We start from the raw sequence: 26,502 nt of genomic DNA on the forward strand, positions 1-26,502 counted from the left end.
GATAATGAGTGTCTGGTAATTAGCAATATCTCCAGGAGTATGTGGGATGCTTGGGAGAGCCAAGCCCTGAGATAGCCTCATGGAGGCTGTGAAGCCAGGCAGTGCTCTGCTGACCTTCGAAAGCTGCCAGTGGATCTGCACAGTGCCCTCCTGGCCAGTGCCAGTGCTGTGAAAACAGAGAGGAAAACAGTGTGGATCAGGTGACTCAAAACCACAGCAGACATTGCTTTTGAAGCAGTACAAATCCCCAACGGGATCACACAATTAAAGGGGATTAAAGTCCTCGTCTTGTTATTGCTCGAGTTGCTGCCAAAACTTCTCTTGGCTGGTGAAGAAGAGGCTTGGCCCGCTTGGTGCTGTTAGCCACAGCTCTCCAAGGGATGCTCTTTTCTTTGAAAGCTTTGCCCAAAGTGAAAGCAGGAGGTTAATTCTGTGTGAATGCCTGGTAGTGTCCATTAGTTTGTCTGAGGGAAGTCTGAAGTATTTGATGTTGATCTATAACTCTCTGGGTCCCCTGAGTACCGCTGGGCTTGCAGACAGCTTCTTCACATGTGATAAGGCAAGGGTTCTTAGAGCAGCTCGGGGTTGCACATCCTAGAGCAAAGGACAATGAGACACCAGCACTGGTAGAAAAAAAATGCCTAATTTTTAGTTTAGTTTTACCCTTGCTGTGCTTACTTCAGTACCTGAGAATTTGGTTTGCCATATATTCCACAGGTTTGGGAAGGTAACGAGATTTTGGCTGATTAAATTCCACTTCATACGAGCTAGGATTGCTGGAGGAAATTGAATTTATGTTCCCAGATTGGAATTGATTTTTCTTTTCTATTAAGGAGCTTAATTATTCAATATCCTGGGCTTTTGTCTTCTGAGCCTAGAGAGTTTAGGAGGCATCTCAATAAGGTAGAAAGGATTGGTCATTTATAATCTGATGTGCATTAAGGATGAATTGAATTAATGTGTTGTGAAGTCTAATCCTATGTGGCCATCTTTGGACATACTTGCTTGTCATTTGTTCTCTCCTGGTCTCTTGCAAGGCAGATATATGGAATAATTAAAATAATTAAAATAACTTCACCCATTTTTAATAGTTTAAATCATGGAAATGTTTTGATTTTCTTTTAAACTAGCTTCTAAATTTTTGTATCTATAATACATTGATTAGATTTCTGAGTACTAGTGGGATTTTAAATATCACTGTAAGTATGAAAGCATGTTAAAGGAAAATATGTTAAAAGCACTTCTGTAGGCAATCTCCCCTCTCTTAATGGCAGCACAATTCTGAAGGTGAACTCTCTCCATACCTGCAGAGAGTTCAGTTTACTCCTCTGAGCTATCAATTTGCCTTCAGCAGGACTCACTATGGATTTCACGTTAACTGTACTTTCAGGAAACCCATTGAAAGGGGCAAGTAAAAGAATCATTTTTGGCAATTCAAAACCATAATAAAGCTTCAAATGGATGCCTACAGGAATCGAGTTGTTGATTGCCCACTGAAAGCATTGGCAATAATTTTTAAATAACGTATTTTCTTTATCTTCCTCTGTGCCCTTGTTCTGTGGCCCAGAAATTAATCATACTGTATTTGGAAACTACAAGGAAGAAACTATTCTGATATCTCTCATATCTTTAGCCTTGTTAAAAATAATAAGAGAGAGCATATGCTGCTTTCATTTTAAAAGGGTCTGAACTGTGTCTGTTGTGAACATTATTCAGCAGTCCCTGGAGAAATTTCAGAGTCAGCCAGAATCCCTTCAGGGTCTCCTGTTGCAACACAGTCTATCAGCACTTTCCCAAATAGAAGCCAGTGCCTTTTAAGTACAAACCAGCTTTTAATTGGAGTAGAAATGAACAATGCATTTATTTTTTTCCAAAAATAATTGTATTTTTTTTAAGATTTGTGTTTCACTATGGAGTGACCAGGATACAGTAAAACACTGAGTGAAAAAATCCAGATAGAAAACAGACACAGACTGTGAACATCAATGTTGAGATGACAGCTGCATGATCTAACACACCTTCACATTGTATGTTAGCAGAACAGGCTGTCTAAGTGAATTCTTCCTCTGTAGCCACACCAGGATAATGAATTTGTGCTTGTTCTCAGGAAATGTTATTCCGTTTGGATACCCAGAACCTGGAGTCTGGCAGGTTGAAATGCCCATTCGATCCCCAGCAGCCGTTTGCTTCAGTGATGGCAGGTAAGGAGCCACCAGAGCCAGGGGCTGCCCTCCGACCTGTGAGGGCTCTGGTGCGAGCCCAGGAGCTCAGCAGATACCGCTGCTGCAGCTCCTCTGGCACTGGTCATGTTCCCAGGGCTGGTTTGTGCTCTCAGAGCTGGGGAAGCCTCCAGGCTGCAGGCACCGGAGAGCTGGAAGGGCAGCAATGCAAACAGGGGCATTAGAATGGCTGTGAAGCCTCTGACAGCCAGGCAGGAAGGCGGTTTCACCCTCACCCAGTCATTGCTCCTTTAAGAGGACAACAAAAAAACCCACATGGACAGAGAGTGTTTGAAGCCCTTGTGGGCCCCTTTCTGCAATTATCAATATGTTCTGCCCTTTGAAGTCTGCTGACATGCACTATTTCCATAAATACGTTTCTGAGGTTTCTATTTACTCGAGTAGCCACTTCTGAAGCTGGGAGCCGAGGAACAAGATAGTGCAGTCTGCCTGCTGCGTGCATCACAGCACTGTGTGGTCTGACATTTGGGGCTGAGGAATGTCAGCTTGACCTCCGGATTTCAAATCACTATAAGAGCTACTTTTGTCATGGTTTGGTTCATAGCTTTGGACAATTTTCACTTAACTTGTCCGTCGAGCATATGAATACAAGATAAGAGTGAAGCACCATGACGTTTTCATTTGCAGCCAAAGAGCAGTGGTGACAATGCTTTGAAGTGTCGGTCACTCTGTGTTATAAAAAGAATATGACTAATGTTCAGTCTTTATTCTCAGATAATAAGATAGATGATTTGTGATTCTGACCCTACAGATGGGGCAGGACTTCCTTTATTAAAAACAATAGATTAAAGCCTGTGCTTATTCTTCTCAGAGACCCCTAGTACTCTTTAATGACCATGAAGTCTATTTTTAAAATGGGGTTCCAGAAACTTTAACTTTTTTTTTACTTTTTTTTCCCAATGCAAGCAGTAGAATTCTGTGATTTATTACAACATTGCCTAATTTCAGTAGCACTCTCATGCTTTGACTGTTCTGTTAAATCTTCTGAAAGGAAGAAGCTGCTGCCTTTTAGCTACCCAAGACATGAACTTTGCTAACAAAGTAACATAATTTTTGAGCTAGATGAAATTAATGGCCAGGGTATTCTAGTATCCCTTTTTTGACTATGGCTGGTGTCAAGTTCTTCACAGTAATGTACAAGGAGCACTGTAAAGAGTTACAGGCCTGACCAGAGAATGTGGTTTGGGTCTGTCTTTGGATGCTTACCTTATGCCCAAGTGAACTAGGAGAGCAGTATAGTTCATGCATAAGATGCTGCCCTGGAGTTCAGGTGAGATCATTTCCCATCTCTGCCACTAATGAGCAGAGTAAACTTGGCATGTCAGTTCTCTGTATCTCCATTTATTAATCTGCCAAATGGCAATAAGGGTTACTAATATCCTTCAGACAACACTTTTTATTTAGGTATATATTTATGAGCTAAGTAATATCAAACTATATTTTCACTCATATATGTAAGTTAATGCAACTGAGTAATCTTCATTCCTTGTAGAAATAAGTAATCTGAGTACCACATGACATCCCACTTCAAGTAAATCCCATGGATAAATTTGAAAAAACCAGGGTTTTTTGACTGAAAAATCACCTGCTCATCATCCATCCTCTATTACAAATTACCACTCACCAAAACTGTTCAGGACGTAACAGGAACTTGGAATGAGAGATACCAAATGCCAAGGGAAGTGTTGAAAGTGCCTTGTCAGCAGAGCCTAAGCAAGGATGGAGAATTTCTCTTGGCTCTTCAGATGTATCGATCACCGAGTGCCTGTCAGTTAGCAAACACCAATTACCCTGCCCATTCCTCATTATGACAAATACCTTTCAGAATGCACTATTGTTTCTTTACAAAGGCAACATGCTGTCTGAAAGATGTGCTTTCCACAACTGTCTTGGAAATAATACAGAAGTAACAATAATAATGAAGTAAAAAGAGAGATGATAGATCTTTTTTGGACAAATAAAGTGCTTGTGGATCATGGGTTGTGGGTTGGTTTGTTGATTTTTTTTCCCCCTTGATCTTGTTTTTTTAAGTGCATTTACATCTTTCGCAAATGAAAGCACAAACATCAGTGTTGAATGGTATTTATTCTGCATTCACTCTGAACAAAGGCTTCTCTCTAAAAGATCTTGTGAAATGTTTCAACCCAGGAATATCAGAAAACCTGGATAAGGAACTTTTGGAAGAGGATGTATCATATAGCTTTTTATAAGATTATAATTTATGATCATGAGCTTTTTTGTTTTTATGAATTCTAGGGATTTATTTCTGCAAATTATTAAACAAACAACAACAAAAAAACCCCTATTCCAACCAATAAAACTTGTTGTTTTACAGAAAAAGAAGAGTATTTAAAGTGCACTATGTGGTAAAAAAGAAAAAAAAAAAGGTTCACAGTGATACTGTTTTTTTCCTTCTTTTTGAAAAGTACTGAGATCTGATGGGAAATGGAAAATATTGTGCATTTCTTAGCACTTTCATTGCCCACGAAAAGGGCAGAAGAGCAAATAGTGACTGTAATTGCAGCAAGCTCACAGCATGGTGTAGTGTCCTTGTGAGGCAAATTCTGGCTGCCTTATTCAATAAAGATGTGTAATTTATTTGAGCAAAACCACTCTGTGTTAAAATGATGATTTGTGTCTGTAGCCATATTCCTGCCATTAACACAAATTCCCTGCATTTGGGCGTGAATTCCTCTTTGTGAATTAAGTGTTGGATGGAGATCCTTGCTCCAGGAATGGGCCAAGCTGCAACATTCCAGTGGGGAAGCATCCATCCTGTTTTCCTAGCTCAGGAGCAGCAAAGCCATCGGGGCTGTGGCAGCCCTGGGGGACAGGAGGTGACTGGAATGGACAGGTGGCCTTGCCCTCACCGTGGCTCCCAGGTGCATGGGACAGGGTGTTCAGATTAAATAGACCCTTCTACCATTAAGGGCCCAGTACCCTGGGAAATTTACTTTTCTGAGTGCCTAAAAGATCTGAAAATTAGGCTTTGACTATGTTACTTGTCAGGCATATAATTGCAACTATCACTCTCATTTAAATGCAAGTATATTCACAGAATTAAAAAAAAAAAACCACATTAAAATATGAGCCAATGATATTTTAAAGCATTAAATTATTTTATAGACCAATTAAACACAGGTGCTGTTCACCCAACAAATTGTAAATAGTTTTAAATTTTTTTGTGTCACAGCTGTAGGAATCCTTTTTTTTTTTTTTTTTTTTGCAGATGAGTATCTTTATGCTGGAACAGCTTCTGATTTCCTTGGCAAAGACACTGCTCTGACACGGTCTCTGGGCCCTTCTCACGACCACCATTACATCAGAACTGACATTTCTGAACATTACTGGCTTACTGGTAAGATCCCAAACATATGCTGTTGTCATTTGCATTGTCCTTGCCTCTCTGGAGTTAATAGCTCCTTCCTTATATAAATATATGTCCAGCAACTATAAATATAGATATTGTATCATGGAGTCTTTGGATTACGTAGGCTTTTTTAAAAAAGCACAGTGGAACAGAAGTGCACTTGAGAAAAGTCACAGAGGTGAAAATGCTAATTAAGGGTAGAGTGAGAGCATAAGACCTAATCATAGTTTCTGTCTTTGATCTGTGTATCTGTGTATAATCCTACAGTTGAAAGATTATCATCACTTAAATGTTTCTATATCCAGTTGTGTTGGGGTAATTTTTTTAACTGTTTTTTCCAATGACTTGTTAGAAGCTGTTCTGTATAGCATGTTGAAGCAACAGACTAGAAATCCCACATTTTTTGGTAGGAGGTCTTCTTTTTTTCCTTTTTTAGAGGGGGGAAATACCCTTTGTTGCTCTGAGGATCATTTTAAAACCACTAAGGGCACACTAAAATAGCTTCCCAAGCAAAACACTGCTTTTTCTTGCCCTTTATAAAACATTGTGAGCTAGTAAATCCTCTAAAAAACTGGCTACATTTGCACCCAGCCAGTCTCAAACCACACACAGAGTAACATGGAAAACTTCACTCACAAGTTAACCCTGCTCAATTAAAGCATCCTCCTTTTAGCTGTCAACTGTCTTTAAAGATGTGGCAACACTGGTCCTGGCTCAGAATGCCTGTCTAACTATTATGGGTGCAGTGTAAAACCAGGGCCTGTTGACCACAGGGTTGAGTTGTCTTCCCAGCAGACGACTTCTAAAAAGGATGATTTTGCCTCTTAACTCTTTGAGACCTCGACAAGAGGAAATTATTTTTTTTCCTTAATAATTTTTTCCTACCCCTTCTCTTCCTTCTTGTGTATTGTTGCCTTAAATTTCGATCTAGATGTAACTCCATAACCCCAGGATTTCTCCTATGAGTTGAGGAGGAAAAGAAAAAGCCACTTAAAAGTCACTGTTAAAGTTTGCATTTCCAAGTAGGAGATAGAAGAATCTCACATTTGACTCAGCTGACCTATCCCACTTTGATTTCCTGTGCTGAAAATCTTTCTTGTCCCACCTCTCCTATCTCATCTCTCTTGTTTCCACACACCCCTTGTGCAGAGCAGAAATTGACTGTGATATGGTCCAGGATGGCTCCTTCCAGCAGCCAGTTCTCCAGTTCTAATTAGCATGCAACTGCATATCCAGTTTTATCACTGATGGCCTGCAGATGCTCAGATGGAAAGGTGGCTGGGTAGCTGCTTTCCTGAGGGATGCAATAATAAGCTAAAACCAAAAGATTTACTGTGGTTTGGCCCTGCAGAGCATCTGGTGTTATCATTAGTATAGATCCACACTGATGAGCATTACAGGGTTCAGTTCCCAGTCCAAAAGAACTTGTAGCTTAAAAATACAATTCCAAACATTTTTTCTCTTATTTTTGTTTCTTCATGAGCAGTTTGAGGCAAGGGAACAGTAGAAGAAAGCAGAATAAACTGTAGGTTTGAGAAATGTTTAGATGTTTTAGTGGTCGGGGGTGGGGGGGTTTCTATATAAGTATAGTGCCTTTCCTCTCTCATTTAGATTGATTCATGATTTATTCTGTTTTCACTTAAAGCATCTGTATTTGTGAAACTTTTCTAAAGAGAAGAGTATATTAATATGTCTGGGTCTGAAAAACAGCTTTATGTGCTAGACTCTTGAGGTGAAAATTACCCCACACTATATAAACACTGAAGACCCTATATATTCTTCAGGTTTACCTTGTTTCCAGGCATATAAAAACCTACAGCCACAGTTCTGTCTTAAGACTTCACAAACACAATCCAGCCAGTGTTACACTAAGAGGTATAGACATAAACTAGGTGCTTTTAATATTTTGAAGCAGTCCTTTTAAGGTTGGAGAAAATTTTAAGTGCAACTTGAAATGACGGCATCACTTCTGCAATAAGCCATAGGGTGGCCAATATATTTCTAGTTTATTGTGTAATGTTACCAATTACATACTTTTGTGCTTTCAGCCCATGTTGGTATAAAGAAAATATTTACTTGATTTCACGTTTAAAACTCCCATCTCATCTAAATCCCCTCTTCTCAAAATCTACTGCCCATTTACCAAGCCTGTGTTAGACCTCCAGTAAAAGTTGTACATAACTGAATAATTGTACAATTGGAAATAATTATTACCATGCATGACTCATGCTTTACTTAGGATAAGCATAAAATGTACAGCTTGTTTTCTTCTGGAGGGCCAAGGAAGTTTTACTGTAATACACCTTAATATTTTTAAAGTTTAGTCTTACTCTGTTTCTGGAACCAAAATTATCCTTCCTTGAGGGAAGGGAGGTAAAGACAAAGCATGAGGGAAAAATGCGTGGGATACCTTCCAGTTCCTTGCAGGGCATCTCTATCTTGACTAATTAAGACATGTCCTAATCTCAGTGACTGAATAGCAGCTCCACGGAGGGGGAAAGGAGGAAGGCAGCTAATCTTTCCCATGACTCAGGCTCTCAGTGCTCATACTCCTGCAAGGGTGGCACTGGAGCAGAGGGGAGCCGGGCTGGGGAATCAGGCGTTCCCACAGCTGCTCTCCGGAGCTGCCTCACCCAGGGACAAGGCACGTGGGGCTGGTGGCCCCTCTCCAGATGGCAAAGCCACCCACTGGAACCGAGTCTGCCCCACTCCAGCCCCGTGGGCAGAGGAGAGCACCCCGCCAGCCCTGCACACAGGCATCCACTGAACAGCTGCACATTCCTCCTTCCCTCTTAGGAAGAGAAAGGCCATAGATGGAACGAGAGCTTCCTTGAATTGCATTCATCTTTTTTTTTTTTTTTTTTTCCCTTTTCACTTTTTTCATAGCAATTTAGTCGTCTTTTCCAGGGCAAAGTCTTGGAGGCAATGAGTTCTTTATATACTGCGAACTTTGGATGGGATTCAGCTCCCTTAGCTCTAAAAGGCAAGAGCTAGCATCCTGTCTGAGCTCAGTCCTTTCCCTTGCCTCTGTAATTTACTGAGAGGTGACACTTCCAGAGGGTGACTCACCCCACCTATTGTAGGAATCTGTCTTGCAGTAGGATTATTCATTGTCACTTGGTCCCTCCCTGAGAGAGGACCTGGCTGAGAATGGGTTAGGAGCTTGACTTCTAGGTGGTTATGGTAAATGAGGTAAGCACTGTCCTTTGTATTCTGTCATGCCATGTATTTTTGGCAGCCCAACCACACAGAGGTGCTGCTTCTCACTATTTCGGGTTCCTTTTTCATTTCTTTGTCTTCTGGGACAGCCACTCCTTTGTGGTTCTCTTTTTCTGAGCCTAAATTCTCTTTAGGTTGCAGTACCAAAAATCACTGCTGGTTTTGGAAGGGGGTGATGGCCAGCAGGTAACCAACAGCCAAGCCAGCAGTGAAGGAACAGGTGTATCAGCTTTTCCCACCAGGCCACATGAAAAAAAGCACAAGCAACACGTGCACCACCTATTGCCAGAGCTGATGATGCCTTTAATCCTGGGGCTGGTTACGTACAATCTAGCCATGAACATTATATGTGGGAAAATCATCTGCTGAAGCAAATAATGGGGGATAGCTCTGTCTATGGGAAAACAAACAGTAGTTTGAAATCATCATCATTAGTTTTTTCTCCCATGCAAAGAATCCAAAAGCCTAATTCACAGTTAGTTTAAATGCACTTTTATATGTTGGATAGATGGGTTAGAAAGGATGAGACAAAGATCTCTATTGCAGAACATTTTGTGCTTTTGAGATCAAAATTCCTTCCATTTAATATTTTCACTTCATCTTCATATCTTTTACAATTCATTTCTATTTGGATTTAACGTTCAACTTCAGTGTTTACAATTGTGATTTAAAATTGTTAAATATTTGTGTTCCTTTATTTTGTTAGAGGTTCTTCTAAATCTGTTCCAGGAACTGGTATTGAGACATTTATTTTTAAATTTGGCTTGCCAAGGCGAGCAATGAAGTTTAATCTTCAATCCCCCATACATTCAGTGTTTTGTTCTGTGAATGTGGATTAAGAAAAAAAAGATGGGACTTTCAAAAACGTAGTATAGAAGAATTTCACAGGTTTCCTCGTGAATGGCTATTTTGCTAACCACATATTTAAGAAACTATACTAGAAGCATATTTATGTATTTATTCATCCTTAGAGATCTAATCTTCAAAGTAGCCTTACAGGCCCTGAGGGGTAATTGAATATTTTCCTCAAGCTCATTTTGAAATCCTAACTTAAATTTATAGATCTTGATGCCTGCATCATTTAATTTTTTTCTGCTGACACCATTCTCTAGTGTCAGAAAAGTTTAAAATGGAAGCAGTGTGGTGGCTATTTTCACCCATAAATTTATTCTTCTGTCACAAAGGTGCACACTGAGCATTTAAACACATCCCATTTTGTCTCAGGCCCTTTGTCTCAGACTGCAAACTTTTGAATCAAGGACTCTCTTTTTTTTCTATGTGTACTGTAGAGTTCATGGTGAAAATTCCTCAAGGCTAATATAAAGTAACAATCATTATGAAAAGGACAAAGGCATGAAGATATATTGAAAGCTGATAATAGTATTCCCCCATTTAAACAGTGTGCTCTGTTTGCTCTGCATTCTTACACCACCCTCCTTATTGCTTTCTACCGAAGCCTACCTGATACTGGGGTACAAAGACTGTGTATTTTATTGCTGAAAGAATGTATTTTAGAGTCAAGGGTCTCTTTGCACTGTATTTGTGTAGCCGCTTCTGTTTAAAGAAAAACAGCATTGATCCAAGTGCCCTCAGAAGAGCTCATCTATTGTATCACTCTGGGGAATGTCTTAAAAATCATTGCCCCAAGAAGCTTGGTTCACTCCTGCAAAGTAGGGTTGTTGCCTGCTCTGCTGCAGTCATGGACCCTTGAATTGCTTCTATTTCTGATTTTAGTGCAAAATTAAAAGGAAAAAAAAAAACAAACAAAAAACTCCAACACCAAAAACAAAAGCCCTCAACTAGTGAGCAGGTAGAGCAGGGCTGGAGACCATGGCTGAGGTCTTGACCCAGTAAGCATGACTGTAAGATGCAGGCAGACACCCACGCTTGCCTTGGAAGGGACCAGGAGTAATATAATGGCCCAACATGCCACAACAAGGCATTTTTTGCAAAAAACAGATTTAAATAACCCAAACAAGCCATTATGTTGATATAGCCAATCTGTTTTCAAGTACAAGGAACTGAGTTCTTAAGGACTTAAGCCAGTTTTGGAGTTTGCTGTGCTAACTGGGGAATCCCAGTGTGGCACTGTGTTGGATTTGATAGATAAACTCAGTAAGATTGCTGTATCACAGATACGTGGGAAACATTCCTTTGCAAGCTGTTTCTAGTAAACAGCAGTATATTTCTGTATTCATAACTGCTGCAGTGAGTAATTAAATTAATTTAAATTCTACCTGGTGATTTCAGGAAATCTACTTAGCTTCATTTTGGTGGCAAGAGCAGTAAGTTAGATTTGTGTAGGCAATACTTTGTACTAAGAGTTACTCTATTTCCAAACAGAGAATGATAGCCAGTGCTGCATACTTTGGCAAGTGTTAGTAAGATCTATACACAAAAACACCAGCCTGGTAGTAAATACTTTGGACTCCATAGTAGTTTTCACTTTGAGTCAGTAAGAAACTTGCTACTATATATAATATTTTTAGTTCCCTGGAAGATGTAACATAAATTCAGAGATTTAACAGCAAATACTAAGACTTTTCTTCAGATTTCTAACTCCCTTTTTTTTAATTTCTAGGAGCAAAATTTATTGGAACTTTTCCTATCCCAGACACCTATAACCCAGATGATGATAAAATCTACTTCTTCTTTCGAGAAATATCACAAGATAGTGGCACATCTGACAAGACAATCCTTTCCAGAGTTGGGAGAGTTTGTAAGGTGAGGACTCTTATCTTTTTGATAAAAACTAGGCAAGTTTGCTTTATTTCTGTGAGAAATGTGTTTTCCCCCTTGTTTCCCAATGAGCTGTCATAGTAATTTATTGACCTTCAATACAACAATGTCGTGCTTTGTTTCATGAGCTTCCAGTGAGGATGGATGAGTCAAAGTGTACACTGTGGCAAGGTGTTCGGGGTTTTGTGGAAAGTGCCCACTGCTGCATGAACATAGAAACCCATTCCTTCAGCTTGGCTCTGTACACCATTCCTGGGCATTACTGAGAGTTGGGGTCAGTCATTTGTTTCTGCACATTTCCTGATAACCCGCTGGGGTGAGGGGAGGCTAAGAAAGTTTCGGAGCTACACCCACATCTGCCTGGAGGTTTCCTCCCTTGGGAAGAAGAGCAATCCTTGACCCATTGACCAGGAGGAACCAGACCCCTGGTCTCCTGCAATGTAGAAAGTTCATTTGGCTGGTGCCTGACCTCCTATAAATGATTACTCCTCCATTTTCTTCTTCTTTCTGCTTGAGTTTGCCCTTATGAAAAATAATATATACAGACTCAGGCTTTCATGAGCTGCACTCTTCTTGGAGAAGCTTCTCTGTCAAGGGCAGAAGCTTCCTCAAAAGATGAGAAGAAAAAACCGTTCGTGCACATGAAGACAGCAGTAAGTGTAGTTTGCTGTTGAGCAAATGGTTTTACTGAGGTCTCTACCCACAGTGACAGAAGGGTCTGTCGACTTCTATGTCAAGCACACGCTCTATCCACTCCCTTGTCCCCGAGGACATTCTGTTCCTCTATTCTGTAGTAACAGATGCAGTCAGTAGAAGTGCTCCCATCTTGTCCTTGGATCCTCGGGAATCACTGGTAAAAGTCAGGAGAATGGAATTTGAAAGCTGCCTTCATATTAGTAACGTAGTAAACATGAGCTTTGAGCAAATGGTTATCCCATGATAAATTAGGTATCAGCAACACCACAGCAGTCACACAAGTAGGTCCATTTCTGTGATTTTGTTCAGAATCTTTAAGTGACTAGCAATTTCTGAGCACATGACTCTGCTGGCAATTTCTCGAGAAACTTGAAAATTAGTAAAAAAAGCATTTGTGATTTGCAAGAAGATATGTGTGGGAGAAGAGCATTCATGCAGCTGTGGACACACACTGAAAAACAGAGTGGACAAGTGTATGGATGTAAATGTTCAGCTGCTCTGCAGTCCAGCAAACTCCCAGCTTCAACTGAGATTTCAGTGGCCACAGCCATTTCACGCTTCTGTCCTTGACCTAAAGTGTTAAGATAACAAAACATTCATTCAAAAATCAGTTCTCTAGTAGGTTTTTAGCCAGATGAAAGAATGGATAATCTTTAGTTGGGTATTTCACAGCAGAGTGATTAATGGCAGAATGGAAATGCAAACAGTTATGATTTGCTGCTAGACATGGCATTTGCTGATTATGAGAAAGCACTTAATGCATTAGGAGAAATTGATAGGCAACATTTTCAAGCCAAGGCACATGAGAGGGTATAGTAAACTAAGATATATTGGCTAGAGAAAACCAGCATCCTTTACCTACAGAAAAAGGGAGATAAGCTATCATAATAAAAGCAAATGTATTGTAAGGAAATCCTAATGATGGTCTATAATCATACCTCAAATGAGAATGAATTTGTAGAGTAATCATGTTAACAGGAAAAATGTCATGAATTTTATTTTTAGTAGTCAAACCAAAACAATGAAAAATGATAAGCAGGGTGATTAGTATTAATAGTTCTGCACTGTCTTCTTTATTTACTGAGCACTTCCCACTGGTTGCAGCATTCTCTTGATAATCCAGACTCCTGCTTTTTATGATTTTTTTTTATTTACCAACAAATTAAAAATATATATATTGCTAATTATTACAATAAAAATAGAAACATTATGGTATTTAATATAAATCAGATATGCAAATAGACTTGTGAACATATTTGTCTATGTTCATGGACTGAGATATTTTGGATCTGTGCTGTGGTATGAAACATCTGCTGTGCTTAATGGTCTCAGACACGGGAGCAATGCCTTTGATTGCAACAATTGATAACAACAATTTCTACTGTCTCATTAATGTGATCTGTACTGCAAGAAGTTAAGCCTTTGCCGTCTTTCCCTCTTAAGCAGAGAATAACAGTAAATGGGAGGAGCTCAGCAACTTCTGAAAGAGTTTGCTTGCTGTAAACACAGGTTTTTTCTACTAGAACTCAATTGCTCACTACCTCACCATGCCTTAGGGCTCCTGTCCATTAACGCCAGAAACACATGCTGAATTTAGAATAGGCTTTGTTTTTAATAAGAAGCTTAGTCAATGCAGCCTATTCTTTGGCTAATTTTCAAGGGTTCAACAACACTGGTCTCTCAGTGATCCCTTCCCTTAGGGAAAATCTTCTCTGGAAAGCATTCCCCTTTCCCAGCTACTTTCAGACCCAGAAGACTGCAGTGCTCCTGCTGGCAGCTCTTTGCCCAGAGTCCAGCAGCTGTCACTTGTCCTGTTCCCCAGCCCATCCTCACCCAGCTCCCTGCAGCCTGCGCTGCAGCTCTGTGCAGCCCTCACCCGGGTTTGCATCATCTGTTCTGTGTCACTGAGGGCGTCGCTGGCACTGCGGAGGAAGTGCTTTCAACAGCCACTTTCAGAACCAGTTGTGTCATTTATCATGGCAAATGGCATTTCCTGTTTTTGGTTTGAGCAAGGCAGAAAAAGTATCATTGCCCTATCTGCAGTACCTGATACTGCTTATGGTGTGTTCATGCTTACATAAATTGAAATGTTTGGGGTTATTGGTTTTCTTTTCATGTAAGGCCATAACCAAAAATAAAAATTACTACTGAGGTCCAACAAAATTTATTTCTTTGTTATAATTCATGCAGTTACACTCATGTATATTAAATGATCATGCAAACCTTAACTTCCTAAGATCCACTTTTTTATTTCTAGAAATACAGGCATAAGCTTTTACAGCTACACTGTCTTCAAGCCCACAATGCCGAATCACTTTGCATCAGATAAAGACAGGACACGGTCATCACACATTGAGGAAGATTTTGAAAAAAAATTCAATTGCAGCATCCATACACTGTGCCCTATGCAATCCAGTAACAAGTCAGCTGTATTTTTGTGCATATTCACTACTAAATGATGGCAGAATTAGAATTCTATTTATCAACAACCTCATATATGTACAAGTAGAGCCCTAGAAAAGACCCAGTTTTGCCTCCTACTTTGCCCACTCAAATAAAGGGAGGAATAAAAATCCAACATAGAGGATTCACAGAAAAGGTTTTGAAGAAGAAAGAAAGTTTTTGGAGCTTTTGTTTGTTTGTTATCTGTATAGAAACACATCTTTTCATAGTTACAACCTCATCCTATTGGAATGAAGTGGAAATTAGCCAAAAGCAGTAGTCTCTCTGCTGCAGTATGAAAATCCTATTTATTATTACAGTGGTTTGCATTTGCTGTGTTACAAGCTTCTCTTTAATGGTTTTGGTGATGTATTGCAAAAGTTAAAGCATGCAGTCTTAGAGACTGGTTTCCGAGACCTCAACTGCCAAGAAATCAGACTTCAGCCCCTGATGATTTCCCATATTTCCCAAAGTGTTTGGTATCCAGAAGCAGCCTTTGTTCTAGTGGGAACAAGTGAGCTCTTTGTCTTTTTTTTTTTCTTTCTTTTTGTTTTTTTTTCTTTTTTTTCTTGAATACTGTTACACCCATATATATACCAACCTGTACCTGGGGAAAAGAGTACTGCAATTAGGCACAGCCCTCTTGGTTAAAGTGTACTTTCTAAGCACACTGGAATGTAATCATTTTAAGAGCTCTTGAGTCGAGGGCCCTGGACACACCCTGCATTCCACCTTTGGGTAATGTAATTTATTTCCAAAGCCATGAACACCGGCAGAGTTCAAGGCTGTGACCTTGCCTCCCGTCTGGTGCTTAAAGCAATTTGTATTCCCAGAATGGCAGGAGGGAGCTATTCCTCTGCAACTCCACGTCCAGAGCCTCCGGTGGGCTTTGCCACAGGGCTGCTTGTATGTAGAAATTAAGAGGTGTTTTTCTTGTCCTGGATATAGTCTAGCCATATCTTTACTGTGGCTAGGGATAGCTGGCGCATTATCATCATTGGTATTTCTGTGTTGTGTAGATAATTGATCTCTCTCCAAAGCCTTTGGAGCTGTCCTGGCAGTGTCCTGCTTTCCCGTTCAGCTGCACTGGCCGGGTCCCGGAAGCCAAATAGCCATGTTCACATGTTCTCAGCAGGGCTAATTAGTCTGGGCTCAGAGCCATGCTCGTGCAGCTATCCTGCTTCCAGTTCTGGAGGCAACTCATTCCAGACGGGATTTAACTTCTTATGTGTTACATGCTTACATACCTCTTTTGTCACCAGAATATTGCCTAGCCACAGCTCTAGCCACGGGAATTTTTTTTTTCTTGATTTCTTAATAATGGAGGAGTCATCCCTAGAACAACCTTGGTTCTCATTTGCCCACTGAGTGTCTTTGCAGCTGTGAGTCTTTTGGCAACTAACAACTCTTGGACTTCCAAATTTGATATTTGCACATTATGTGCCATTTGAAAGTTTTCAAATTATGTAGAAAAGCAGATGCTCTTTATGATGATTTCATTTTTAAGGGTTGATGTGTTGGAGACAGGCCAGTTTCATAGAGAATCTGCTTCTAACTGTGATGGATTAAGAGATATAACATAAGGCTTTGTCAGGTCTTTTTGTCCAACTTTCCTTATTGGCAAGGATTATATAAGTATAGGAAGTTTCGTAAATTTCTGTCCCTCATGGGTGTGTTTCAATAATTGGTGTTTTGAGGGGGGAAATCATGATTTACAAATGAGGCAAAAATATGTAGGATATGCTTATATGTGAAGAGGTGTGACTGAATTTTACTGAGCCTCAGGGAAAGTGAGAAAGAAGTTGCAGTATCAAGATAGATCTTTAAAAACTGGACTATGGAAATGCAGCTGCGCAACCTCTGAAGCAAACTTTGGAAGCCATTCTAGTTGTCAGAGAGACTGACTGCATAAGACACTGTCAGTACACCTTGGCTCAGAAGAAGAAGCCTCTAGAGTTAGCTGGGGTGAAGTTCCTACGGCTAAATCCAAAGTCCCTCACTTGTGAGTGCTTTGGCTCAGATGTTCAAATATCTGTAAGAGCAGCACATAATGATTTTCTGATTTTGAAGTTTCCTCACATGATTGAATTGTCTTCCTGTCTTTTTTTTTTTTCCTCTGTTAGTACATTTACTATAAAAATGTACCAGAGATTGCAGTTCTGCTATTGTTGATTTAGTACAGTGTTGTAAATGCAGATGTTTCAGGACTCCAGATCCTAAAGGACTCTCTAAGGTGATGATCTACCTTTGTTCTTTGGTCTCATGCCTTTCCCAGCTCTCAACCTGTGGTTATCAATGCTGTGGTCACAATATCTCATGCAAGTAACTTCTATCCAAGTGAGCTGCCTTTCATGACCTGAAGGTTTTGTTCTCTGTCTTTTCATATCCTTCTTAAGTATGTATATGATATAATTTATATTTTGTATATATATAAAAATTTAGATGAGAGACAGGTAAAAGCAAGTCAAACACACTGGAATAAACCATGGACAGTTTATACTCAAAATTTTAAGTAGATTTTCCTGCGAATCCCATAACATATTTTATTTCTTCAGCCATAAGACTTGGCTAACTTCAGATTCCCACTGGAGTTAAAATGAACAGCCTAATGGTGGATATCGTTGAGTGCATTTAATTCGTGGCAGCCTTTGTACAGTTTAGGGGAATATTCTTAATACTAGCACACATGCTGGAGATAATCTGAGCAGGATTGCTGCATGGCCTTAAGGTAAAATGGTGCTTAATTTTATTCTTTTATTTGTCCCAAATCATCCTTGTCATTACCTGAGCCTGTTAGTTTTTGGATTTTGGGGATTTTTTTCATGGTGTGCTTATTAACAGTCCAGAATTTTTCTTTACTGTGTAGTTAGATTTTCCAGTCTGGATTCCATCCAAAGATAATTTGGTAGAAACTTCTGGGTGTGATGTTTAAATACTTTCCAAAATACAAATCAACATTTTCCATAGTGAACCAAACAGTTATGCATGCTCAATGTGAGTACTTTCTGAATGAAACAAAAACAAGCCTGGTTGAGGAGCAGGAACTAAAGAGAGTCACCACCTCATCATATGGAAACCCCAGACGCAGAGGAGAAGTAACTTGCCCAAGTTTACTTGATGTATCCATAGAAGAGCAATTGAAATTCTAAAAGCTCATATGTCTTCCTTCTCTTGCTTATATTGCAAGTGTGCTTTTATTCTCTCTCAAGTCACACTTCATGTGTAGCTTGATGTTTTCACCCATAGCCTGCTGAAATCAGGGAAGGAATCTTCATCTACGTTAGTATGGTTTGAACAGGAAATTTTGCGCTTGAATTCCTGCAGGAGCAAATTTAGCTTTCCTGTGTTAGGGTGGCACCTAACAGAGTTGAGTGGGGACAGAATATGTAAAGTAAAGCCAAATAATTATAGAAAGAACTGTGAACCTAAAGACAGAAGTTGAAAGGAGACTGTTGGCTGTTTCTCCATTTAGGAAGTCAGCTACAAAGTTGGAGGTTTTTTCGTCCATGATATTAAGCTTTGCTTCAGGGAGTGTCATTTATTTCTGGTAGCTTTGTCAAATAGCTAACCTTCAATGAGAGAAAGACTCCAGGGCCTTTTGCAGTTTCAGCACTTTTCCTCTCTGTTCTCCAACATTTCCCTTTATTCAGGCCAGGAATTCTCTTTGGATAGTCCTTTTGCACATCTTGCCACTGGCTGTAATTAATAACCTCCTTCTAGAAATTCCACTCATTGTCTTTTTTCCTTTTTCTTCCTTTTTTTTTTTTTTTTTCCTTTTAATTCCTTTTAGAGGCTGTTCAGGATAATTACTGTCTTTAAAGTTTTATGAATCACAGTGTTTGACATCTTTGATGTAGACTGATTTTTCAGATAACTGCACTTTTTGTTCTAATGTTCAATTTGTCACTGTTACTTACAAGCAAATAAGAGATTTAAATCCTCAAAGATGCAGATGTTCTTTAGTTTTGTTACCATCTGTTTTCCTGCCTACTGGATTCCAAGACTACCATTTGTTCATTTTAATGAAGCTACATTTATATAGTATATAAGATACAACAGAATAGAAAATAGGTACAACAGAAAGTCTTCAACATTAGTTGATTTTTTAATCACTTGATCTTAGAGCAGTATCTTTTCTGATGACTTTTGTTTTTATGTGACCTTATCTTTAGCTAGATGGTTTGAAAAACCTGTTGTTTTGCTTAATTGGACATAAAATGCAGATCAGAAAACTGAAATTTCCATGGAAGATTCCCAAGAGAGGTGCATGATATGACCTTAAATTTCTTTACAAAATTTACACTGTGCCATTTAAACAGCAGTCTTCCTGAATGTCAGAAAGCCATACAATTACCTATTCTCATGGAAGCGGGACATCTGATATTTGAATTCTTAATGCAATTTTGTGGAAATCTGATTTCTCACTCCAACAAATTGGTTTTTGCATCTAGCTCATTGAAAAGGGATGAAATTTTAGGATTTCTGTAAGTAAGAGTCTGCCTGATTTATTAATGTCATGTTGGATTACTTCCCCATTTATCAAAGTAATTTGTAGTTATAACTTTTTGTGATATTTTGGGGTAATATTTCCTCAACAGGTAACAGATTGAACAGCCCCCTTCTGGTTGGCAATTATCTACATTTCTAACTCAGGCAAGCACAAGAAACCAAGATTTTACAGGAACTTCTTTCTGTTAAAATGAAGGTATTTCAGGCAGAAGTGTTGGTATTTGTTACAGCTTGTGAGATTACAAAGCAGTAAGTGCTAATTAAAGCTTTATTTATATTCAAAATGAAATATGCATTCCTAAGTGCCTTCATCTGTCCAGTAACAAAGTTTATAGTAAACACAGCTAATCCAGTGCGCTTAGAAGTGATATTTTGGGAGATAAGATTTCAGATACTCAAGGCTGGTTGGCTGTTAAAAGATTAGCCATATTTTTGGAATGAAAGGCTTGTTCATGCTGCCTTCCCCTTCTCTCAGCACTTAAATTTATCTTGTCTCCTTGTCCAATCTCCCTGAAATATTTAGAGTTCTTTGTATTCAGACCATATCTCTTGTCAAAAATCATTTCAATACGTCCAGTTAATTACTTAAACAGGCTTGAGGCAAACCTTTGCTTGGTATAAATCAGCTGAATGGGCTTCTTAGGAGTCTGTGACTTTGTGTTTAAACCTTGCTTCTCCCCACCTGTGCGCTAACTGGACTTTGCTTTGGTGATTTTCACTCTTCCATGTCTTTCTTCTAATCCACTGACTACCCAGCCTGTACATCCTGCTGTGTTTATGTCCTGCTCTACAGCCAGCTTACGGCATTTGAACACATCAGTGATTCATTCCAGACTGCTACTATTAAATAATCTGTTTGGCAAAAGTGAATGTCTTCTTTCTGTAGCAGCCCAGTCTCAAAAATAACTTTCTTTTGTGCAGCCTCTCAGAGGCCAATAATCAGGAATGATGAGGGCCCCAGAAAACTCCACCAGAGTGGGCAGATATGATACCAAGTGAGTGAGTAAACATCAATGTGGTCTGAAGGAAAAGAGAGCAACTGCATGTTCTCCAGCACCTGAAGCCTCAAGACGAGTCAAAGACTGACATTATATGCACCAAAAAATAGTATGAGGAAGGAAGGAGGAGGTGCCCTTTCTTAAAAAAAATAGACATTTACAGAGCTTAGTATGATAAATACTATTTGAGACTCGAGGAGCAAAGACATACCTATACTATTTATAGTTTTACCTGTACTATTTATAGTTTCTGATCCTCCTTGGTCTGAGCTGAACTAATTCTGTATGTAGATAAAATCATCATGGCCTTTGTCAGTTTCTGCACTTTCAGTCCATCTCAATGAATCCTGGGCATGTTGTAGGAAAGGAAAGACACTGTATTAATCAGACATGATATGTGGAATTGAGGAGTACTATATGGCTACTAATAAAAAAAATCCCTCAAAAGCCCCAAAACCACAAACAAAAATATCTTCCAAGTAAAATGCGCTTTTTATTTCACTCAGCCATGGCAGTAGGAAGAAGCATGTTGAAGGATATGTCAGCATACTATGTGTGCAACTGTCTAAATCAGTGAAAGGTCTTTTCAGTCTCTCTGCACCATAAATTTGTCACTCTCTGGCTTCAGAAGGACTTGGTAGCTCTTGGAATGCTGACTGGTCACTGAATCCCCTTTGCTCCATTATAAACTGTACAGTGTTACTTTGGCAGCTTTTGGATATGTAAAATACACCTAGTGAATGTCTGTTCTAATGTCTCTTAAATTCAAATAACATGATTAACATCATGTCCTGGCTTGAGGGCAAGCAAATCTGGATACATCTTAAATCCATTTATTTTATACTTTAATGCACATGGCACTTGCTAAGATTGCTTCCTTTGTGCAGTGTTTGGTTGACACTGCTCTCTAGCAACTCAGTGGAACTCCTGATACATTTAAAATAAGCATTTGTGAAAATGCTGTGGTGGATCACAGCTTAAAGTTTGTAAAACACAAGTACATATCTTCCCCTCTCTTGCAGAAGCTGAATGCTGCAGTGACAGGAGTAGAAACCAGACAAGGGTCCTTCTTCTATTCCAGCCCCATCACTTGCTCCATGCTTTCTTCCTATTTCCTGATTTTAGTCAGGTAGATAGAGACATCTCATATGCTGTGATGCTGCACTGCATCCACCAGAAATCAAAGTGGAAGCCCTGCAATGTGAGATTTGCTTAGCTAATCTGAATTGCCAGAGGAAGGAAAAGCTTAACACTCCTTGCTTTTTAAGACTCTTTGTTGCATCTTTGTAGTTGTTTGGTTTCAGCTGCTCCACAGTCTGTTTGCTCAGCCTTTGAGCAGAACACACACATGCAGATGGGGTTTTTTTTGCTGTTGGCTTCAGGCTGCTAATTTTGACACCTTTGTAGTAAATCTGTTGGGTAGATGCAAAGCTTCAGGCTTGGCAGAACCTCAGGAAATCAAGAAAGGAGGCAGCAATTCTCGTATGAGCAGGCGTTCCAAAGGCCGTATATTAACAGGAATCATTTCAAACTGAGCTAATCTATTTGAAAGTAGCAGGTACATGAAAAGGGAAAGCAGTTAGGGTGCATTACCAGAGAAGTGTTACTCCTTGTGATTTCAGCACTTAAAGCTATCTTTCTGAATGCCTGTAGTACATATGACACAGCCCTGAAGGGCCAAATACAATCTGTGGTGTGACCTGTAATTCCCACCACCCACTGTTTCCTGCTGTGGCTGGTTCTATGCCTTCAGAATGTGAAGTGAGTTAAAAAAAAAAAGGATTTTTCCAAATTAATCTGGAGGGGCTAAATATTTATGACTAAATTTGTGGTCCTTAAACTCACAGCACAGATCCCCTAAACTTGAGTTTATAACTGAGAGAAGCAGGCATCTTCCTGGGATCATTCAGAACCTACAGCAGGGAGACTACTGCTGGTGAAAATATTTCTTTTAAATGTTTCATTTCTTGGTTCATGCTAGTATATCATTGCCCGTAACAATTTTTAGGATGAAGAGTTCTGGGGCCCAAATAGCTTTGCAGAACCTAAATAGTTCTGCTGTTTGGAACCAGCAGGGTCCTTCATGTAGTCTGTGAAAGAAGTATATGAACAAACTCCTAGTTTGGCTTCTTAAAATTTAAATCTTTTAAAATCCACTCTCTATACACATCTGCTGATTCAAGTCAGTAAAAGGTCACTTACCCTTCTGAAAGGTAATTCTAATTTCAAGTGACCCTTCATAGATTTTTTTCTTTCTCCAGTGACTAAAGGAAATTTGGGCAAGCATGGTTACGTTTTGGAAAGCCGTAGTAAAATAAATGAAAAAAATCCCTGTTGTGGGAAGATGGACTGATATTTCTCTAACAATGATTATTAGAATAATATGACTGCTTTTGCCTGGAATGCATTTTTCTCTGTACTGTGTACACAAAGAAAACAGTGCAGTATTTACATTGTAAGCTGCCTATGAATATAGTTTTCCTTTTTTTTTGGGGGGGGGGGGCTGTAATCTATCCAGAATGTTCTGTTCTATTATTTGGTTTGTAAAGAATTTTGAAGATCAACTGATTGTAAAAATTAGCCTCACAGGGAGCAAAAAAATCATGTGATACAGACATTCCTGTTAAAAAGCTGGTGAAGGAACTTTGCAATGTGTTTTGGATAAAATTAGGAAATTTGAATTGCCCATGCTCTGAGCTGATAAGTAACTACAGAAACTACTTAGAAAAAGGCCCTCCTACACTCTTAGGAAAGAGAAAATGAAGAAAAAAATATTTTTGTGTTGTTGTGGTTAGAGCCAACTGTGGAATCAGACAGAAGATCCACAGTCCATACTGTGCTGTCATGTGTTAAAGCCCTTACTTTTTTAATATAAAATTTCATTTTATTTTTGTTAGAATGATATGGGCGGCCAAAGAAGCTTAATAAACAAGTGGACAACTTTTCTGAAAGCCAGGCTTGTGTGTTCCATACCTGGTCCTGAAGGGGCAGACACTCATTTCGATGAGCTGCGTAAGTTGTTTTATCTTTAATGGCTTATTTTGACATCAGTAGTACCTGCTTTTGTTGGATTTTTTTCCCCTCCGGTTTATAGAAGCACTGTTTCTTGATTTGATTTTACTCCTCTTCCAAACAGGGCTAGTAATGCCTCTGACTTTGATCAGAAGTCCGTGGTTATAACTAATATTGATCTGATCAGAATTACCGTGTTTTTCCCTTTCCCTCCAAAAGCTGGAAAGTAAAAATCTGATGCGGTATAAAACCCAGACTCTCTGCAAATGAACACGTTTGAGAATATTACTACAAATTCACGTGGCAGAAATTAAAATTACAATAGAAATAAAACCTTGTTATATTTTTACACATTTCCGAATTACAACTGATAAATGCAGAAAAAGCAAATGGATGTTTAACTAAAAAAAAAAAAAAAAAAAAAAAAAAACCCAAAAAAATAAAAAAAAAAACCAAAAAAAATACTTTTATCATTGCAGAAGATATATTCTTACTTTCTACAAGAGACGAGAGGAACCCACTTGTGTATGGAGTCTTCACTACGACAAGGTACGTGTTGGGATCATGTTTGCCTCTGGAAACAAATTAAGATCTTACTCAGGACTTTTATACTTTTGTATATACTCAGATCCTCTAGACTAGATCCTGATTCCTGAGAGCAGTTAGGAACTGCTGGAATAAAGTGTCCAATGTCAGGGCTGTAGTCACTGGGGACACTGTTTTTCAGAACTGAAAGACCTTTGTGTGACTAACTTTTGAGAGTTATTGTAAAAAGTAATGTAAATGTAACAATCAAAAGCAAACTGGATTACTTCAACCTCATCCAGTTGAACTAATAAATTTCTGACATATTTATTGAGCAACCAGTAGTTGCTATTTTAGGCAAATTATTGTTGTGAAGCCTCATTTCTGTAAGCAACACTTTGACACCTGCTATTTCATAGTATCAAAATTACTTTCTAAACTGATAGTTCAGTGATTTTATAGTCCAAAGTTAATGAAGGATAACCCAATTTTATCTCAGGGGGATGTACTAATTAATTAATGACCTTTCAGATCAATAGTGAGGTACTCTCTATAGAATTATCGAAAGAAAATGAATAATGCTTTCTTTTGTCTCCAGAACCTTTGAATTAAGTGTAAATAATGACTAGCCAAATGCTGACCATTATGAGTACAATGAGAAATTGCCAAAACACTCCTTAATTCAGAAGCAGTTACCTCAATAGCTCTCTAGAATGTATAACCACAGAAAATACTTAAAATTTAAGTAAATATTGCACAATAAACGAAATGGTTTGTGAAGCAATTAAAGTACGTGCTACTCAGCAACCTGGCATGGTGTTCTTTGGAAAAGTGAAATGGTTTAGATTATTTTAGACAAATACATTAAAAAAAGGGAAAATGCATAAAAATTGAGTAGGTGTTTATTTTTATATCTTGGGGTTTTTTGTCTTTCCAATGCAAATTGTAATTCTCAGGGACCTTACCTATATCACTATTTATATATACCTTTATATCTATAGTGGGGGGTGTGTGTGTGTATATATATATATATTTATGGACTATCAGATGTGAACACTATGTAAATGAATGTCCTTCACCTGGATAAAATTCTAATCAAAAGAGCTAGTAAATGACAACTGGAAGCTGTCAGCCACTTGAAAAAAATTATACTCTATCAATTAGTCCCAAAGGCCAAACCAGGTTTCAACTGCTCAAAGCTTAGATCTGTAGCAACAGCAACGTGAAATATCCATTTACCAGACCTGTTGATGCCTAGCTGCATATCAGCTGCCAGGTGTAGGATTGAACCCAATCCCTCAGGCTCTGTAATTCCCTGACTGTCTGGCAGCACAGGGGTGTTTGCAGCGTGCCCATGGATGCATCTTCCCTTGCAGCTCGGTGTTCAAGGGCTCTGCAGTGTGTGTGTACAGCATGGCCGAGATCAGGGCTGTGTTCAACGGCCCCTACGCCCACAAGGAGAGCGCGGATCACCGCTGGGTGCAGTATGAGGGACGCATCCCCTACCCCAGGCCTGGCACAGTAAGTGTCTCCTCAGCTACATACCTCTCTTTTTACTCTAAAACAATCATGCTTCACACCCCTCCCCCGGCTGGAAATTTATATTTTCCGCTCAGGGTGTGTCAAATTATCCTCTCAACTCTTCCCCTTTCGTTGATGGGTCAGACTTCTACCTATCCTGTAGGTATATAAATATACATTTTTCCATGCCTCTGAGATAATATTTATTTGTCCAGACTGTTTCCTGATTGTCTCTCACGTTGTGGTCTCCCACTGTACAGCTATATTTCTGTCTCTTGGAATCACCTCTACGGCATCAATGCTTCATAAAAAGCTGAAAGCATTTCTTTATAAAGTGTTATCATGAGGTTTTTTATTTGTATTTCTGTTATTTTCATGCCTGTGAAAATCATTCAGATGCTGTCGTTGATTCTGTTGTGTGTATTTGTGCATGTGTTGTGTTTTGCAGTAAAATAAAGAGGTAATTGCTGGATGTTTTATGTGATAAAAAGTAAGTAAAAGGAAGAAAAGAGAAATTTGGTGTCTGGAAATGCTTTTAACCCAGTCTCTTAGATTTCAGCTGTAACAGGCCAAAACAAGGAGGAAAACTTCAGAAAACTCATTAGAGTTTTCTTTCCCTGCTTCTATGATGGTATTATATTTGGAGAAGCACAGACCAACATTCCAGAGGGGGAAGAAATCCTATTTTCAAAAATCAAATCAACTTTAAAAGACTTTAAGCAACTCTTTGTACACAAAATGTAAAAGAGCAACAATTTTATCTGGAGTAGCTCTTCATTCTCTTGGTCAGGTATCCAGTGAAGAGGTATTAGGCAGGCAGCCCTGAGCTGTCAGCGTTGGACATGGCCTAGAAGCCATCTGGCCGTTTCTGCACCATTTCTCTGACTTCAGCGCTAGTATAACCTTGCCTTAAGCCACGTCATCTAGTTAATTCGGTTCATCTTTTCACACATTTCCTTGTGTCTCTGTGGTTTTTCTTCATCCTTCCACTGGGCTGAACTGTGTGGTTCAGTCTGATGCTGTTTGTTGCACATGGTGGTCCCAGGGCTGGGCAGGTCAGGCCCCAAGTGCTAATTCTCTTCTCTCAGCTGAGGATGAGCCTCAGAGCAGCTCTCTCTCCAAACACCAGGACAGCTCAGAGACTGATTTGGCCTCCCCAGGATCTGCCCTGATGGAGCAAATCTCAACTTATTTGGACAATTTAGGCATTGCCAGCTTACGCATCTGTCAT

At 39.2% G+C, this 26,502-nt stretch overlaps 1 protein-coding gene across 3 annotated transcripts in view; it reads left to right on the forward strand.

Moving 5' to 3' along the window:
* SEMA3D (semaphorin 3D) overlaps positions 1-26,502 on the forward strand; it is a 131,691-nt gene that overhangs the window by 72,559 nt on the left and 32,630 nt on the right. For all 3 annotated transcript variants that reach the window (XM_040062456.2, XM_040062459.2, XM_040062457.2), the window contains exons 6-11: positions 2,108-2,201; positions 5,470-5,598; positions 11,411-11,553; positions 23,111-23,225; positions 23,705-23,774; positions 25,127-25,271. In XM_040062456.2, coding sequence (XP_039918390.1) covers positions 2,108-2,201; positions 5,470-5,598; positions 11,411-11,553; positions 23,111-23,225; positions 23,705-23,774; positions 25,127-25,271 — 696 coding nt within the window. The remainder of the gene's footprint in view (positions 1-2,107; positions 2,202-5,469; positions 5,599-11,410; positions 11,554-23,110; positions 23,226-23,704; positions 23,775-25,126; positions 25,272-26,502) is intronic.

The sequence above is a fragment of the Hirundo rustica genome, chromosome 4, assembly GCF_015227805.2.
Source record: "Hirundo rustica isolate bHirRus1 chromosome 4, bHirRus1.pri.v3, whole genome shotgun sequence".
NCBI lineage: Eukaryota > Metazoa > Chordata > Aves > Passeriformes > Hirundinidae > Hirundo > Hirundo rustica.